This window comes from Octopus sinensis, linkage group LG6, assembly GCF_006345805.1.
Source record: "Octopus sinensis linkage group LG6, ASM634580v1, whole genome shotgun sequence".
In the NCBI taxonomy this organism is placed as follows: domain Eukaryota; kingdom Metazoa; phylum Mollusca; class Cephalopoda; order Octopoda; family Octopodidae; genus Octopus; species Octopus sinensis.
In genome coordinates, this window is record NC_043002.1 from 82,489,464 (window position 1) to 82,505,965 (window position 16,502).

At 39.1% G+C, this 16,502-nt stretch overlaps 1 protein-coding gene across 1 annotated transcript in view; it reads right to left on the reverse strand.

Moving 5' to 3' along the window:
• Positions 1-2,366: 2,366 nt before the first annotated feature.
• Positions 2,367-16,502, reverse strand: part of LOC118763974 (zinc finger protein 271-like) — a 22,850-nt gene continuing 8,714 nt past the window's right edge. The window contains exons 3-4 of the mRNA XM_036504084.1: positions 7,408-8,117; positions 2,367-2,996 (exon numbers count right to left, since the gene is read on the reverse strand). Of these exons, the coding sequence (XP_036359977.1) occupies positions 2,723-2,996; positions 7,408-8,117 (984 nt within the window). The 3' untranslated portion in view covers positions 2,367-2,722. The remainder of the gene's footprint in view (positions 2,997-7,407; positions 8,118-16,502) is intronic.

Genomic DNA, 16,502 nt, shown 5'->3' on the forward strand with positions numbered 1-16,502 from the left:
AGGGACAGATGAATTAAGGTGGAGAAGAGAGAATACACACGTATATATACACAAACATAGATATATAAATGATGACACATATGGGTTGAGGTTCGTTTTCATTGTTTCAGATACGTTTTTTTATTGTTGAACAAATCAATTACATTTGGTAAAGATTTTCAGGTGAATTATGAGTGAAATTTAGCATTTCGGATTTTTTATACAAACAGTATAGGACTCGTATTGACTCTACCAGTTCAGACAGTGTTATTATTTATACTACACTACACCCAGGTCCTTCCCTGTGTTGGCTTTTGAACCTACGGTCAGCCATGGACAGCATTATGACTTTATATATGTGTCGTATATTTTGTTTATTCTTGTGAATGTATGCATAAGTGGAAGTGTGTAAGTATACATGTATGTATGTGTTTATGTACATATTTGTCTGTATTTATATGTGTAATCAATGCTGGTGTGTTTACGTCTCCGTTTGGTAAAAGCGTCTGATAGAATAAGTACTAGGCTTACAAAGAATAAGTCCTGGGTTCTATTTGCTTGACTAAAGGCGGTGCTCCAGCATGGCCGCAGTCAAATGACTGAAACAAGTAAAAGAGTATGTCTACAGCTATTCCATGACATCAGGACAGTATTCAAGAGTAACACAATACTTCGCAAATATCTCCTTCAAGTAAAACTACCACCAGAAGAGAATATGACCAAAAACTGCGTGTACTCCATCCCATGCAGCTGTGGTAGGTTTTACAAAGGTGAAACATGCCGTCTCCTCAAAATAAGGGTAGAGGAACATTGTAAAGCTGTGACACAGGGAGATATTGATAAATCGGGTATAGCTGATTATGCATGGAAAAATGGAGACCACCTCCCACTGTGGGATGAAGTTAAAATAATAGACTGAGAACACCACAGGAATATACGAAAACTAAAAGAAGCAGCACATATGCTAGGACACAACAACCTCCTAAGCAGACCGAGTGCAGATGTGAATAGCATATAGGAAACGGTATAAAGGAAGGATAGGAAAATATCAAATTTATAAGAGTGAATTTTAGGTCTTATAAATCTAATATTCTCCTAAGCACATAACAAGTGATGAGCGATAAGATACAGTCACTTGAGTAAGGAATGACCATGTTTCTTTTTCTCTTTTAATAATGCTTGTTGTTCTTGTTTCAACCATGGCTGCCTCTGCGTAGTTATTTATTTTGTAAAACAGTAAGGGGAGAGGGTTGCTAGCACATCACCCTCTACTCATATTTTTCCCATCCACACATTTACCAATATGGGGCCCTAACAAAATCTGATAATAGGTACAGATGCAAATCTATCCAATTACTTGTCACCTTTTAAAATGTGGCATAACTTGGTGATCGGTCGACTTAAAACACCTTTCTTCATCTTGATTGTATTTGTTAACTTGACGACAAGGCCAAGGAGAGCTCTGATTGGCTGTATGTAAATGAGTTCATTTTACTAAGATTTTTACATTGAATGTCTTATCTTGCCATTTTGTTGCATATATTGAGCAAACACCACATGCGAAAAAGTTTCAATTTTTCTATTTCTTCGTAGAAGGGAGTCCATGCTTCTGCCTCACATAAAAATATACTCAAAATACAAGATTTCTATTCACATATTTTAGTTGTCAGACTGATATCATGTTCACACAAATACATATATATATATATATACATATCAAATTAAATACACAACTGAAAGCACTACTACTTGTTTCATACTGTTATGATACTTGAACACGAATATTTATAAAATGCGCCATGTATCTTAACCCTTTCATTACTGTATTTATTTTGAGATGTTCTGTGTTTCCTTCAATTATTTTAGATATAACAAAGAATTTAGTAAAATAACTTAATTATCATTAAGCTAGTGTTAGGAACATAAATTGTGACTAAGGTTTGGTGGAAGATTTTAATTCAAAATTTATGAAAACAAGACATTTGTACTACAAAGCCAGAACCGGTTTCAGCTGGGTTGGTATTGAAAGGGTTAAGGGCATACAGCCAAAGAAACCAAGCCCAATCTGACAGGAATGTGGAGCAGCACTCTGGCTTGCCAGCTCATGTCACACTATCCCATCCAAGCCTGCATAGAAGATGGATGCTAAAAATGGATGTTAGAGGATGATGATGATGATGATGATGATGATAAAGATGAAAACAACAAAGACAAAATCAATGTCATTTAAGACTTTTTTTCATTATTCTCATTTCTTTATTCACTCATAACAAATAACTCAAAAATTCCAGCACAATCATCTTCAAAAATCAAAGCCATTTCTGTGTTGATACGTTTTCATATTTACATGGTATTGAAGTTGATATTCATGAATCTCATATTGACAGTGATGAAATTGAAGTTGATGATGTCAAGTTTGAATAGGAATAAACCCGGTCTTTTATCAGACAAAATATTCGTAATTGTTGTCCTGTTGTAATAAATTTTGATATTGATATTGTTACACTTGTGTATGAATACTCACGTGTAGTTTAGTGGTGTTTTGGAAAGAATGACTCACCAGATATCACAATGGTATGGCTTTTGTCCTGTATGAATACGTTTGCGACTAGTTAGTGTTATTATGAGAAAATGATTTACCACAGATATGAAAATTATATAGTTTTTTGCCAATATGAATATAAACATATTCACAAGGCAAGTGACTGTTTTTAGAAAATGATTTACCACAGATATCACAGTGTTATGGTTTTTCACCAATATGAATGCGTTTGTGACTAGTCAAGTTACTATTTCTAAAGAATGACGTACCACAGACATTACAATGATACGCTTTCTCTCCTGTGTGTGTAAGTTTGTGTTTAATCAACTCACCACTTTGAGTGAAACATTTACCACAGGTATCACAATGATATGGCTTCTCCCCTGTATGAATACGTTTGTGACGAGTTAAGTCGCTATTTTGAGAAAATGATTTACCACAGATATCACACTGATATGGTTTTTCTCCAGTATGACTGCGTTTGTGACTAGTCAAGTTACTAGAAGACAAGGATTTACCACAGATGTCACAATGATATGGCTTTTCTCCTGTGTGTGAAAGTTTGTGTTTAACCAAGGCATCACTCCGAGAGTAAGATTCACCACAGATATGACAACAATATGGCTTCTCTCCTGTATGCGTATGTTTGTGACAATTTAAGCTGCCATTTTGAGAAAATGATTTACCACAGATATCACACTGATATGGTTTTTCCCCAGTGTGAACACGTATGTGACTAGTCAAGTTACTATTTCTAGAGAATGATTTGCCACAGATATTACAATGATATGCTTTCTCTCCTGTATGTGTAAGTTTGTGTTTAGTCAAGTTACTATTTAGAGAGAAAGATTTACCACAGATATCACAGTGATATGGCTTCTCTCCTGTATGAATATGCTCGTGACTAGTTAAAGAACTATTATGAGAAAATGATTCACCACAGATATCACACTTATATGGTTTTTCTCCAGTATGAATTCGTTTGTGTCTAGTCAAGTGACTGTTTTCGGAAAATGCTTTACCACAGATGTCACAATGATATGGTTTTTCTCCTGTATGTGTACGTTTGTGTCTAAACAAGTCACCTCTTCGAGAAAACGATTTACCACAGGTATTGCAATGATATGGCTTCTCTCCTGTATGTGTACGTATGTGAATAGTCAAGGAACCACTTTGAGAGAATGATTTACCACAGACATCACAGTGATGTGGTTTCTCTCCTGTATCAATGCACTTGTGTTTGGTTAAGACTCTTTCTTCAGTGAATGATTTACCACAAATATCACAGTGATATGGCTTCTCACTTGAATCAGGTTTGTTTGGTTTTCTTAAAACATTCATTATAAGATAATAATTTCTCATACGTATCACAATGATAATGATTTTTTCAATTCTATGAATATATCTGTGTTCAGTTGTGTCAGTATTTTCAGAGAATAATTTAACACTGTGTTTCTTTCATCTGTATTCTTGCTTAATATCTAAAACGGCAGATGTAAACAGTTAAAACTTTTGTAAACTTATCCAAGCTTAATTAACCAAGCAATCACTTCCACTACATTCCAGGCTGTGAAGACAAGTGAATGTTGCTATCAATTCCATCGTACAAAAGAAATATTTTCCCATCATTTGTTGAAGATTTTATTCATACAAAGAAGTTGATGAATGTGCCTTATGAATATATGATCTTCCTTTAATTGATGAAAGTCAACAGAAATATCAGGGGCATGTCTAAATGAAGAAATTTCTTTAACGTCAATATGATGTGATATTCTGAAATAGAAAAAGAAGCAGTGAGATAAAGAGAATCCTTAAACGACATAGTAATTCAACATTGCAAATCTTACAACATCAACACTGTCATCCATTTAATGTCTGTTTGCATGGGTCGGAATCCATTGAGGCTTTGAAAGTTTTACAACATTCTGTATATAGATGAATCGTTTCAACATTTCTCTAAATATTTACCTGTTTTCCTCTCATTTCACTTGTGAAGTGGCATGGCTAGGTGGTTAGGGTATATGCCTCCAATTGTAAGGTTGTGAGTTCAATTCCCAGTCACACATTGTGTCCCCAAACCATTTTATTTCACTTTCCCTCAGTCCACTCAGGTGTCAAAAATGAGTTTAACCTGTAATTCAAAGGGCCAGTCTTCTCACCATCTGTGTCATGCTGTGCCTCCTTGAAGACGATATTAAGGGTCCCCATATCAGTGGAATGCTCAGCCATTTGCATGTTAATTCCATGAGCAGGCTTTTTAGTTGATTAGATAAACTAAAACACAGAGTGCCAGTTACTGTTTCACCCAGTGGACTGTGGCCATGCTGGAATACTTCTTTGAAGTGTTTTGTCAAATGAGTCAATTCCAGTTGATATTTAAGAAAGGTGCATATTCTATCAATCTCATTTGCCCAACCTCTAAGTCACAGGGATGTAAACAAACACCCATAATCAAGTGCTATGTGGCAGGGAGGGGAAACACAGAGACACACACACACACACACACGTATAATTAGGAAGTACACCCGCACGATTTTCACTAAGGAAAAAAAAAAACGGATTTTTTGCATGGAATCAAGTATCCTGATCTTGTAATGAGCCACAAACTGGCAAATTAATGGTGGGATGGGAAACCAGACCCCCACCACCACCACCTGTTGTGACCCCCTTCGGTCATGAATGACCATGGGATTGCACCTAGAAAGTTACCCTCCCCCGAGGCACAAGTCTGGGCAAGGTTGTCTATGGAAGACCACCAGTCGCCCATGCATATTGGCCTCCCCTCTCCATGCCACCTACGTTATCCAAGGGAGAGGCAAAGGGGCCGATACAGCTTGGTACCAGTGACATCGCAGCTCATTTATTAACGTGCAAGTGGATGAGCACTCAACAGACACGTGTACCCTTAACGTAGTTCCCGGGGAGGTTCAGCGTGACAAGGCTGGCCCTTTGAAATGCAGGTACAATAGAAACAGGAAAAAAGAGTGAGAGAAAGTTGTGGTGAAAGAGTACAGCAGGGTTCAAGAAGCAGATTGGGTTTATTTACATTTTTGAAGAAAAAAATGCTCCTAACCCTAAAACAGATTGAAATGCAATAGATCGATACTAGGGTCATAATTATGGGTGACAATTTCGTATGACACCGTTAGGAAAAACTGCCGTTCAAACCGAAAAGATCCCAGAAATGTAGTAGTATCATACTTACAGCCTCAAAGTAAATCTTTATCAACTTACCGTATTCAGATATAAACAGCAAGGCAGAGACCGGTAATAAATCACTTCAATAAATAACTGATTTGCACATTGTTGGAAGTGTTCTATAAGTTATTTCCCTTTATATGGTTGTATTCAATTCTCCACTAGATGGCGGTACAGACTGGTTCAATTCGTTTTTGTCTTCCTTTGTCTCATTCTAGCAACAAATTCCCTTCACTTTTTTTTTCTTCAAATTTTCACCAGATTATTTGCAGCTAGGCATTTTCATTCCCAAACTGAGCACCCTTTAATTTTGCTCAGACTGCTTTCAATTTTAGTGTATCAATGTAACTCTGAATTTTGATTACGATAAACCAATTATTTTATCTCGTAAATTAAAGAATCTGATTTCCTGTTCACATACATACACACACAAATTGAGACTCTCCTTCGGTCATGACTGACTGTGGGATTGCACCTAGAAAGTCCCCCTCCAAGGCACAAGGCTGGGCAAGGTGGTTTTTATGGAAGACCAGCAGTCGCTCATGCATACCGGCTTCCCAAGGCAAAGGGGCCAATACAGCTTGGCACCAGTAATGTCACAACACATTTCTACAGCTGAGTTAACTGGAGCAACCTGAAATAAAGTGTCTTGCTTAAGAACACAACATGCAGCCCGGTCTGGGATTCAAACTCACAACCTCACGATCGTAAACTCGACACTCTAACCACTGAGTCATGCGCCTTCACACACAAATACATCAAATTAAATACATAAATGAAAGAGCTACTTCTAGTCTCATGCACTTACGATCGTTGAACAGGCATATATATAAAATACTAGCACTACGATCTGGCAACGCCAGGTCATAGTGCTAGTGCATGCATACATACACTCAAATACTGTCCAAATCTCCGACCAATCAAATGCAGCTAGCTGGCATTCAATTGGCAAGTTTTGGGTATTTTGATTGGGTTTTGGATAGAAAATTCACAAAAAAGTCACTTCTATTGATTTTTTAATGGCTTTGCGGGGTGACTGGGGAAATGTAAAGATGTGCACGACCATCCTTGGGCGGTTTTGAATGACCATAGAAAGTGCGAGCCCTCTAACTGAAAAATTGTGGATTTGTATAAAGGACACACACACAGACAGACATTTTACCGTTTATATATAGAAAAATGCCATGTATATTTAAGGGCATACAACCAGAGCAGCACTCTGTTTGGGAGGCTCATGTCACACTTCCCCACTCATGCCTGCAAAGAAAATGGACGTTAAAGCATAATGATGATGATGAAAACAGAACGGAGCCAAAATCAATGACACTTAAAACTATTATTCATTATATCCATTCCTTTATTCTCCAAAAATAAATTCTTGAAAAATCCAGCACAATCATCTTCAGGAATCAAGGTCATTACTGTGTTCATATATTTCCATATACACATAACGAGGTTCATATTCATAAATTTTATATTAACATTGGTGAAATTGAAGTTGATCACACCAAGCTTGAAGATAAATAAACCTTGTCTTTTAACAAAAATATTCATAATCGTTTTCCTGCTGTAATAAATATTGATATTGTTACACTTGTGTATGAATACTCACATGTGTACTTCAGTGGTGTTTTGGGAAGAATGACTCACCACAGATATCACACTGATTTGGGTTTTCTCCAGCATGAATACGTTTGTGACTAGTCAAGTGACTATTTCTAGAGAATGAGGTTCCACAGATACTACAAAAATATGCTTTCTCTCCTGTATGTGTAGGTTGGTGTTTAAGCAAGTGACCTTTTTGAGAGAAAGATTTACAACAAATATTACAATGATATGGCTTTTCTCCCGTATGTGTAGTTTTGTGTTTACTCAAATCACCACGTTGAGAGAATGATTTACCACAGATCTCACAATGGTATGGCTTCTCACCCGTATGAATACGTTTGTGTATTTTTAGGTGACCCGATTCAGAGAACGATTTATCACAGATATCACAGTGAAATGGTTTTTCCCCGGTATGAATACGTATATGAATAGTCAGCTTACTATTTTCAGAAAATGATTTACCACAGATGTCACATTTATGAGGTCTTTCCCCAGTATGAATACGTCTGTGACTAGTCAATTGACTGTTTCTAGAGAATGATTTGCTACAGATATCACAATGAAATGGTTTCTCTCCTGTATGTGTAGGTCTGTGTTTAATCAAGTCACCACTCTGAGTGAATGATTTACCACAGATATTGCAATGATATGGCTTCTCCCCTGTATGCGTACGTACGTGACGGGTCAACACAATACTTTGAGAGAATGATTTACCACAGACATTACAGTGATACGGTTTCACCTTTGTCTGAATGCATTTCTGTTTAGTTAAGACTCTTTCTTCAGTGAAAGGCTTCTCTTCTGTATCCGGGATTTTTGGTTTATTTACATTACTCATTTTAAGAGAATAATTTGTCATACATGATACAAAGATGTCTTTTTTATTCCAATGAATGTGTTTGCATTCAGTTGTGTCACTGTTTTCAGAGAATAATTTAATGGTATGTTTCTTTCTTCTCCGATCTTGCTGAATATCCAAAACAGAAGATGTAGACTGTCAAGTCCTTTGTAAATTCCTTGCCTTCCTTTAATCAATGAAGCGGAACAAAATTATCAGATGTGATACTCTGGAATAGGAAAAGATGCAGTAATAATGAGAGGATGGATGGTTAAATGACATAATAATTCAACATGGCAACATCAACACTGTCATCCATTTAATGTCTATGTTTGCATGGGTCAGAATTCATTGAGGCATTGAAACTTTTACAACATTTTGTCTATAGGCGCAATATTTATATTTTCCTCATTTTTTCTTTGCTTTCAATTGTTGCCCCTGTGAAGTGGCATGGTCCAATTGTTAGAGTAAGGCTGTGAGTTTGATACCCAGTAGAACACTGTGTCCCCAAGGCACTTTATTTCACATTGCCTCAGTCCACTCAGCTGAATTTGTTTAAAAGGGAGAAGAAAAGTTTTTCCAAACAAATTCCGATATAATCGTAATCTATACCACCAGAAAGGTATATATTTATATATATATATACTACTAGCGAACAGTGGTCCCGGTGCGCGCACACGCGCATCAGTGCAAGCTAGTCGATCCTACAACGACTACCTAGCAAAGTAAATAAAACACAACAACACAAAGTAAATATCACAAAAACACAAAGTAAGGATCGACTAGTCATGACGAGCCGGCGCGGATGCGCGTGTCCGTACACAGGGACCACTATTCGCTAGCAGAACCATAGGTACTCCTAGCAAACTGTGGTCCCGGTGTTGGGCTCGCGCATCCGCACTAGCTAGACGTAAGTAGCCAATCCTAGGACTTTTAAACCCTAACCCTAACCTTAGTTTGTTTATAAAAATAATTGGCATAACTTCGGTATAAGTACCGGATACATTTCGAAAGTGTTTTTTTCATATATATGGGGGGTCTGTGTGAGGGTTAGGGGTGGGAGAAAAGGGTTTCCGTTATCTTCAGAAATGTAAACAAAGTCACGTGTGTACATATACCGAAGGATCGCCAAATAATTTATTTACTTAGTTTAAAAAATTATTTCCTTTGCATTTTATTTACTTTGTTCGAAAAATATTTAATTTTCTTTGATATGTATTCAGCCTTGAAATACAAACATACGCGCAAGTCGTTGTAGGATCGACTACTTACGACTACCTAGCGCGAGTGCGCGCACCGGGACCACTGTTCACTAGTAGTACCGAATTTCGTTATCCTCACTTTTGAATATGTTTTAGCAGGTATAAGATTGCTTTCATTGTTTGGTTGGTAATGTGGTGATTAGACGTGGGCTGCAATGTAAATGAAGAATAAAGATTCACTAAATAGGACCAATAACCATTTTAATTTTGTTGATTCGTTGCAAGACGTTGCGGCATTCTGGTAAAAACAGGAGAGAATACATTGTCAGATGGTACTTACTGTGAGAAGGGCCTCGCGACACCATGTGTTGGGAGTCGAAGCAAAGAGAGCCAGCAGCATCAGTTCTAGGGCAGTGAGGGACCTGACTTGCCAAAAGGAAAAGAGGAACAGTCTTGGCAATTGGTTTCCTTTATACGTCTTTTATAATTTCCATTAGAGGCTGTTGTGCTTTGCACATGCGTCGTCGCTACCTGCTTTGTCTCTTCCGGTTTTTTTTAATGTTTAGCCCTGAGACAATCCAAGGGGACACGACAGGAATGATACGTTGTTGTACATCTCGATTTCATCATGGTCAACTTCGATATCATCTCTAAGACCGTCACCCCCCAAAAACACCCTTTAAAAATTTTGGCGTAACTTCGGTATAGGTACAGGAAGTACCGTATACATTTCAAGAAATTGTTTTTTTTATATATATGGGGGGTTAGGGTTAGGGTTGGGAGAAAAGGGTTTCTGTCACCTTCAGAAATGTAAGCAAAGTCACTTACGGTACCTATACCGAAGGATCGCCAAATTTTTTTTGTCGACCGCCTCCCCCCCTTTCCGGTTACTTGGAATACGAATCTGCAAAATAATCGACATTTCTAAATTAGAACCCCCCCCCCCACACCCACCCGACCCCATTCCTTGCATTTTAAACTTTTTTCACAATTCCTCCTGCCCCGAAGTATGCGGGGAAAATACGCACATTATGATTCTGAAAAAATGTTGGGGGAAAAAAGTCAAAACTGAAGTAGTTAGGGTGGGAAACGGGGGAATTTCACAATACCAATTTTCCTGAACCTCCGTATCCGAAAACGGGTGTTTTTGGCAACAACAATTACAAAACTTAACAAATTCCGGAGAAAATGGTGTGGGGATGGGTGGAAGTTTTTCCTATGTAATGAGTTTTTGTATGACCATACATTAACGTCAAGGATTACCTGTGTAGCAATATCGTTCCCTCATTGCTATCTTCACTGTTTGAGAAGAGTATTAAGAATAATCTCATTCGAGATTACAAACATCTTCGGCTAGTTTAACATTGTTGTAAACACTAATCCGATTGGCTGACACGTGGTCTCTACTACGTTCGCACCGCTGGTTGTCACGTGACGCGATTTGCCTCCGCTTATTTTTGCGCCATTGTTCCAAGCAGCCAATCACAGCTTTCCATTTCTGAAGTTCGTTTTGAGCCATATAAACCTTATATAAAGAAGGGTTCTCAGACAAATATTCGTCTTTGGTTCAAGTCCTTCTCAGGGCTAACCTCTGGCCACAGAGTTCGTCTTTGGTTCTAGTTCTTTTCAGAACGGACCTCTGACCACACAGAGCATACTCGACCATGTTCCAGTTCGAAAGGCAGGCGACCACCATTATATCAAGAGGAAAATAACCAAGCAGGATATATAATGAAGACGCAGCAAAAACCAAGCGACAGACACAACTCATCGCCAAACATCGAAGATTTAATTTGTACACAAGACAACTACAGATTCAACTATAGCGGTTAGGTGAAAATCTCACCACGGGAAAAACGGCTACAGTTAATATATCTGGAAGTATATTCATATCAAGAGAAAGATAAACACAACGAGTGATTCAATTAATCTCAACTACGAGACGCAACATCTTGATATGGAACTCTTACACACCATGTACCTCATAAACGGTAAATCAATTATCTGTCTTGAGTTCTAGTTCTTCTAAGAACTACCTTAAGCCATCTGCTACTACCTGTTGCTAGGCTGATACCAACAACATGAACTGTGAACCAAATTCCATTGTTATTCCTCTGGTCAGTACCTTTTATGCCTCACAAACACACAGACACGAAAACATGCTAACACTTACAAACTTCCAACCAACATGATTGTAAAATATGTAAAATAAATAATGTATATATCTCAAAAAGAAATCTTGTTGTCCTTCCACTTATGTGCTATTGCCGCTGTATGTATTATATGGTCAGTAATAACTCATTAAGAAGGGGATCACGTGCGATTGTATTCCCTATACGATACGACTGCATGTGATCCTATTTTTATACCTGTAACAATATTGTAAATGAATATAAACAGGTACTGCTGTGTGTTAAGAAGCTTACTTCCTAACCACATAGTTTGAGGTTCAGTCCCAATGCATGGCATTTTAAAGAAATGTCTTGTAATATAGCCTCAGGCTGACTGAATCCTTGTGAGTGGATTTAGTAGGTGGATACTGAAACACGCCCTTTGCATACAGATATCGGTGTAGGTGTGTGTGTCCCACCACCACCACCACTTGTACCTGAACAAGGAATTAACTATGTACGTGTACGTAAATAAGTAGACACATATATTAGAATAAGGGTGCCTGCCCAAGTGTGTTTGCATATTTAGATATATATATATATATATATACACACACACATATATATATATATATACATATATATATAGATATATATGTACATATATCATCATCATCATCGTTTAACGTCCGTTTTCCGCGCTAGCACGGGTTGGACGGTTCGACCGCGGTCTGGGAAGCCACGGGCTGCACCAGGCTCCAGTCTGATCTGGCAGTGTTTCTACAGTTGGATGCCCTTCCTAACGCCAACCACTCCGCGAGTTTAGTGGGTGCTTTTTACGTGCCACCGGCACAGGTGCCAGGGGAGTCTGGCATTGGCCACGATCGGTTGGTGCTTTTAACATGCCACCGGCATGGAAGCCAGTCAAGGCGGCGCTGGCATTGGCCACGTTCGGATGGTGCTTTTTATGTGCCACCGGCACAGAAGCCAGTCGAGGTGGCGCAGGTATCGGCCATGTTCGGATGGTGCTTTTTATGTGCTACCGGCACAGAAGCTAGTTGATGCGGCGCTGGCATCGGCCACGTTCAGATGGTGCTTTTTATGTGCCACCGGCACAGGTATCACAACTACTATTTCCATTGATATTTATTTCGATGTTCATGTACTTGACTCAATAGGTCTCCTCAAGTACAGCGGGATGTTCTGGAATCCAAGGTACTTTGAATGGGCAAGCGCTATGCGGGACTGGTGCAGGAAGCAGCCCGGGTCTTTGCAGTCACAGCATATCTCAAGAGATCTCGGTCCTTCGTCATTGCATCTGTGAGGCCCAACGCTCTGAGGTCATGCTTGATTACCTCATCCCATGTCTTCCTGGGTCTACCTCTCCCCCTGATACCTTCAACTGTTTGGGAGTGGCACTTCTTCACACATCTCTCCTCATCCATCCGCAGTACATGACCATACCATCGCAAGCGTCGCTCTTGCACACCACATCTGATGCTTCTTATGTCCAGCATTTCTCTCAGGGTGCTTACCCTTTGTCGTGCACGCACACTGACATTACACATCCAGCGGATCATGCTAGCTTCATTTCTTTCAAGTCTACGCATGTCCTCTGCAGTTACAGCCCATGTTTCACTACCATGAAGCATGGCAGTTCGCACACATGCATCATACAATCTACCTTTCACTCTGAGCGAGAGACCCTTTGTCGCCAGTAGGGGTAGGAGCTTCGTATTCTAGTGGTGACACTCTCTGAGCGTCCACCTCCACTACTAACTTGGTCACCCAGGTAGTGGAAACTATCAACTACTTCTAGTTTCTCCCCCTGGAGTGTGATGGAATCTGTTTTGTGAGTATCTGTGGTGTCTATTGTCTCTGTGCATCTGCCGCACATGAAAGCTATCTTATCAGTTAATTTCCCTTTGATGTTGCTGCACCACTTATGCGTCCCTAGCTTACACTGGGTACATCTTATGGAGTTTCTACCTACACCTTTCCTACAGATCGAGCAGGGCCACCTGCCTGAGGGGGTGTGTACTGAGTTCGCCTTTCTTACTATAACTTTGGTCTTTGCTACATTTACTCTAAGGCCCTTTGATTCTGACCCTTGCTTCCACACCTGAAATTTCTTTTCTAGTTCCGGTAGTGATTCTGCTATGAGAGCCAGGTCATCAGCATAGAGGAGCTCCCAGGGGCAACCTGTCTTGAATTCTTCTGTTATTGCCTGGAGGACTATGATGAATAAAAGGGGACTGAGGGCTGAGCCTTGGTGTACACCTACTTCTACCCGGAATTCTTCACTATATTCGTTGCCAATTCTAACTTTGCTGACAGCCTCTCTGTATAGGGCCTGTACAGCCCTTATTAGCCATTCGTCAATCTCCAGTTTCCGCATCGACCACCAGATAAGGGATCGGGGGACCCTGTCAAAGGCTTTCTCCAAGTCCACAAAAGCTATGTAGAGAGGTTTATCTTTAGCTAGGTACTTCTGCAGTTGTCGGACCAACTTTTGGCTACCTGGTACAGTTCCCTGCTACCCCCATCCCTCCATGCTTTCCAGGCCTGTTTCTTTGCACTAATGGCTTTATATATATATATATATGTATATATATATGTATATGTATATATATATGTATATATATATACAAATCAAAATAGATGAACATCAATGGAATTTGTATCTTTGTGGTACCAGTGCCGGTGGCACACAAGAAAACCATCCGAACGTGGCCGTAGCCAGTACCGCATCGACTGACCTCCATGCTGTGGGCACGTAACAAACACCATCCGATTGTAGCCGTTTGCCAGCCTCATCTGGCACGTGTGTCGGTGGCACATAAAAACACCATCCGAGCGTGGCCGTCTGCCAGCCTCGTCTGGTACCTGTGTCGGTGGCACATAAGATAACCCACTACACTCTCGGAGTGGTTGGCGTTAGGAAGGGCATCCAGCTGTAGAAACACTGCCAGATCTGACTGGCTTGGTGCAGCCTTCGGGCTCCCCAGACCCCAGTTGAACCGTCCAACCCATGCTAGCATGGAAAGCGGACGTTAAATGATGATGATGATATATATATATATATATATATATATATATATATATATATGTATATATATATATGTACATACATATATATATATATATATACACACATATATATATATATACATATACATATATATATATATATATATATATATATATATATATATATATATATACATATCATCATCATCATCACCGTCGTTTAACTTCCGTTCTCCATGCTAGCATGGGTTGGACGGTTCGACTGGGGATCTGGGAAGCCAGAAGGCTGCACCAGGCTCCAGTCTGATCTGGCAGTGTTTCTACAGCTGATGCCCTTCCTAACGCCAACCACTCCGTGAGTGTAGTGGGTGCTTTTTATGTGCCATCTGCACAGGTGCCAGGCGAGGCTGGCAATGGCCACGATCGGATTGGTGCATTTTACGTGCCACTGGCACCAATACTACTAATAAGACAACAGTCCACACTAGTTTACTGTGCTAAATACTTCACACTTTTTACATGTTCTGAGAAAAAAAACAACACTTTTTATCTCACTGTATCAATAAAATAAATATTAGTAATATAATGGGTTGATTCAGCTGCCTGCATTAATTATTACAAGAAATTATAAAAGAAATGTTAATTTTCTAATAACTTTCCAGTCTATTCTTTAAATATTCCAATTTCTATCCATGTAGTAGAGTGGAGGCACATGGCTTAGTGGTTAGGGTGTCAGCATCATGATCATAAGATTGGGGCGACGCGTTGTGTTCTTGAGCAAAACACTTCATTTCACATTGCTCCAGTCCACTCAGCGGGCAAAAATGAGTAATGCTGTGATGGACTGGCGTCCCATCCAGCTGAGGAACACATACGCCTTAGGAACCGGGAAACCGGGCCCATGAGCCTGGCTAGTACAGTAGCAAAGTGCTTGAAATATCCAACAGCTAAAGGGGATGGATGTCATTGACTCCTAAATCTACTTGAAAATGATTTCTACCAGAAAAGCTGTCAAAAACATACACAGTTACGTACAAAAATAAAACCAGAATAAAATTTGCTAATTTTAGGCGTAGGAGCGGCTGTGTGGTAAGTAGCTTGCTTATGAACCACATGGTTCTGGGTTCAGTCCCACTGCATGGCACCTTGGGCATGTGTCTTCTACTATAGCCTCGGGCCGACCAAAGCCTTGTGAGTGGATTTGGTAGAAAGAAGTCTGTCATATATATGTATATGTATGTGTGTGTGTATATATATATATGTATATGTGTGCGTGTATATTTTTGCCCCCCCAACATCGCTTGACAACCGATAGTGGTGTGTTTACGTCCCTGTATCTTAGCGGTTCAGCAAAAGAGACCGATAGAATAAGTACTAGGCTTACAAAGAATAAGTCCTGGGGTCGATCCGCCCGACTAAAGGCAGTGCTCCAGCATGGCCGCAGCCAAATTACTGAAACAAGTAAAAGAGTAATAAATGAAAATAAAATAAAAAACTGTTTCCATGCATTTTCAATGATATAAGATTCTTTCAAATACTGTATTATGTAGCATTCAAGTCAGAATAGTATATAGTGTAAGCGTTCAAACGTCATCACCCTCTCTCCAAATTCTGCAGCATTTTACATGGGATTTTTGGTCCACCAAAGTCGTCTTGATTTATAAGTCAACCTATCTTCTTTGACTTGTAAATCTTTGATTGGAAAAATTTGACTTGTATACCAGAAAATGCAGTAGTTTGTTCTTACTCAAATGTCTTCTTTGCATCACACAATTTTAAATAATAGTTCTTACTAAAATGGTTTCTGCTTCTTTGAAGTTCTTCTGTAAATTTCTGATATCAGTATCAGTATATATATACATATACATATATACATATATACATATATATATATATATATATATATATACATATATATATATATATATATATATATATACATACATATATATATATATATCATCATCATCGTTTAACGTCCGTTCTCCATGCTA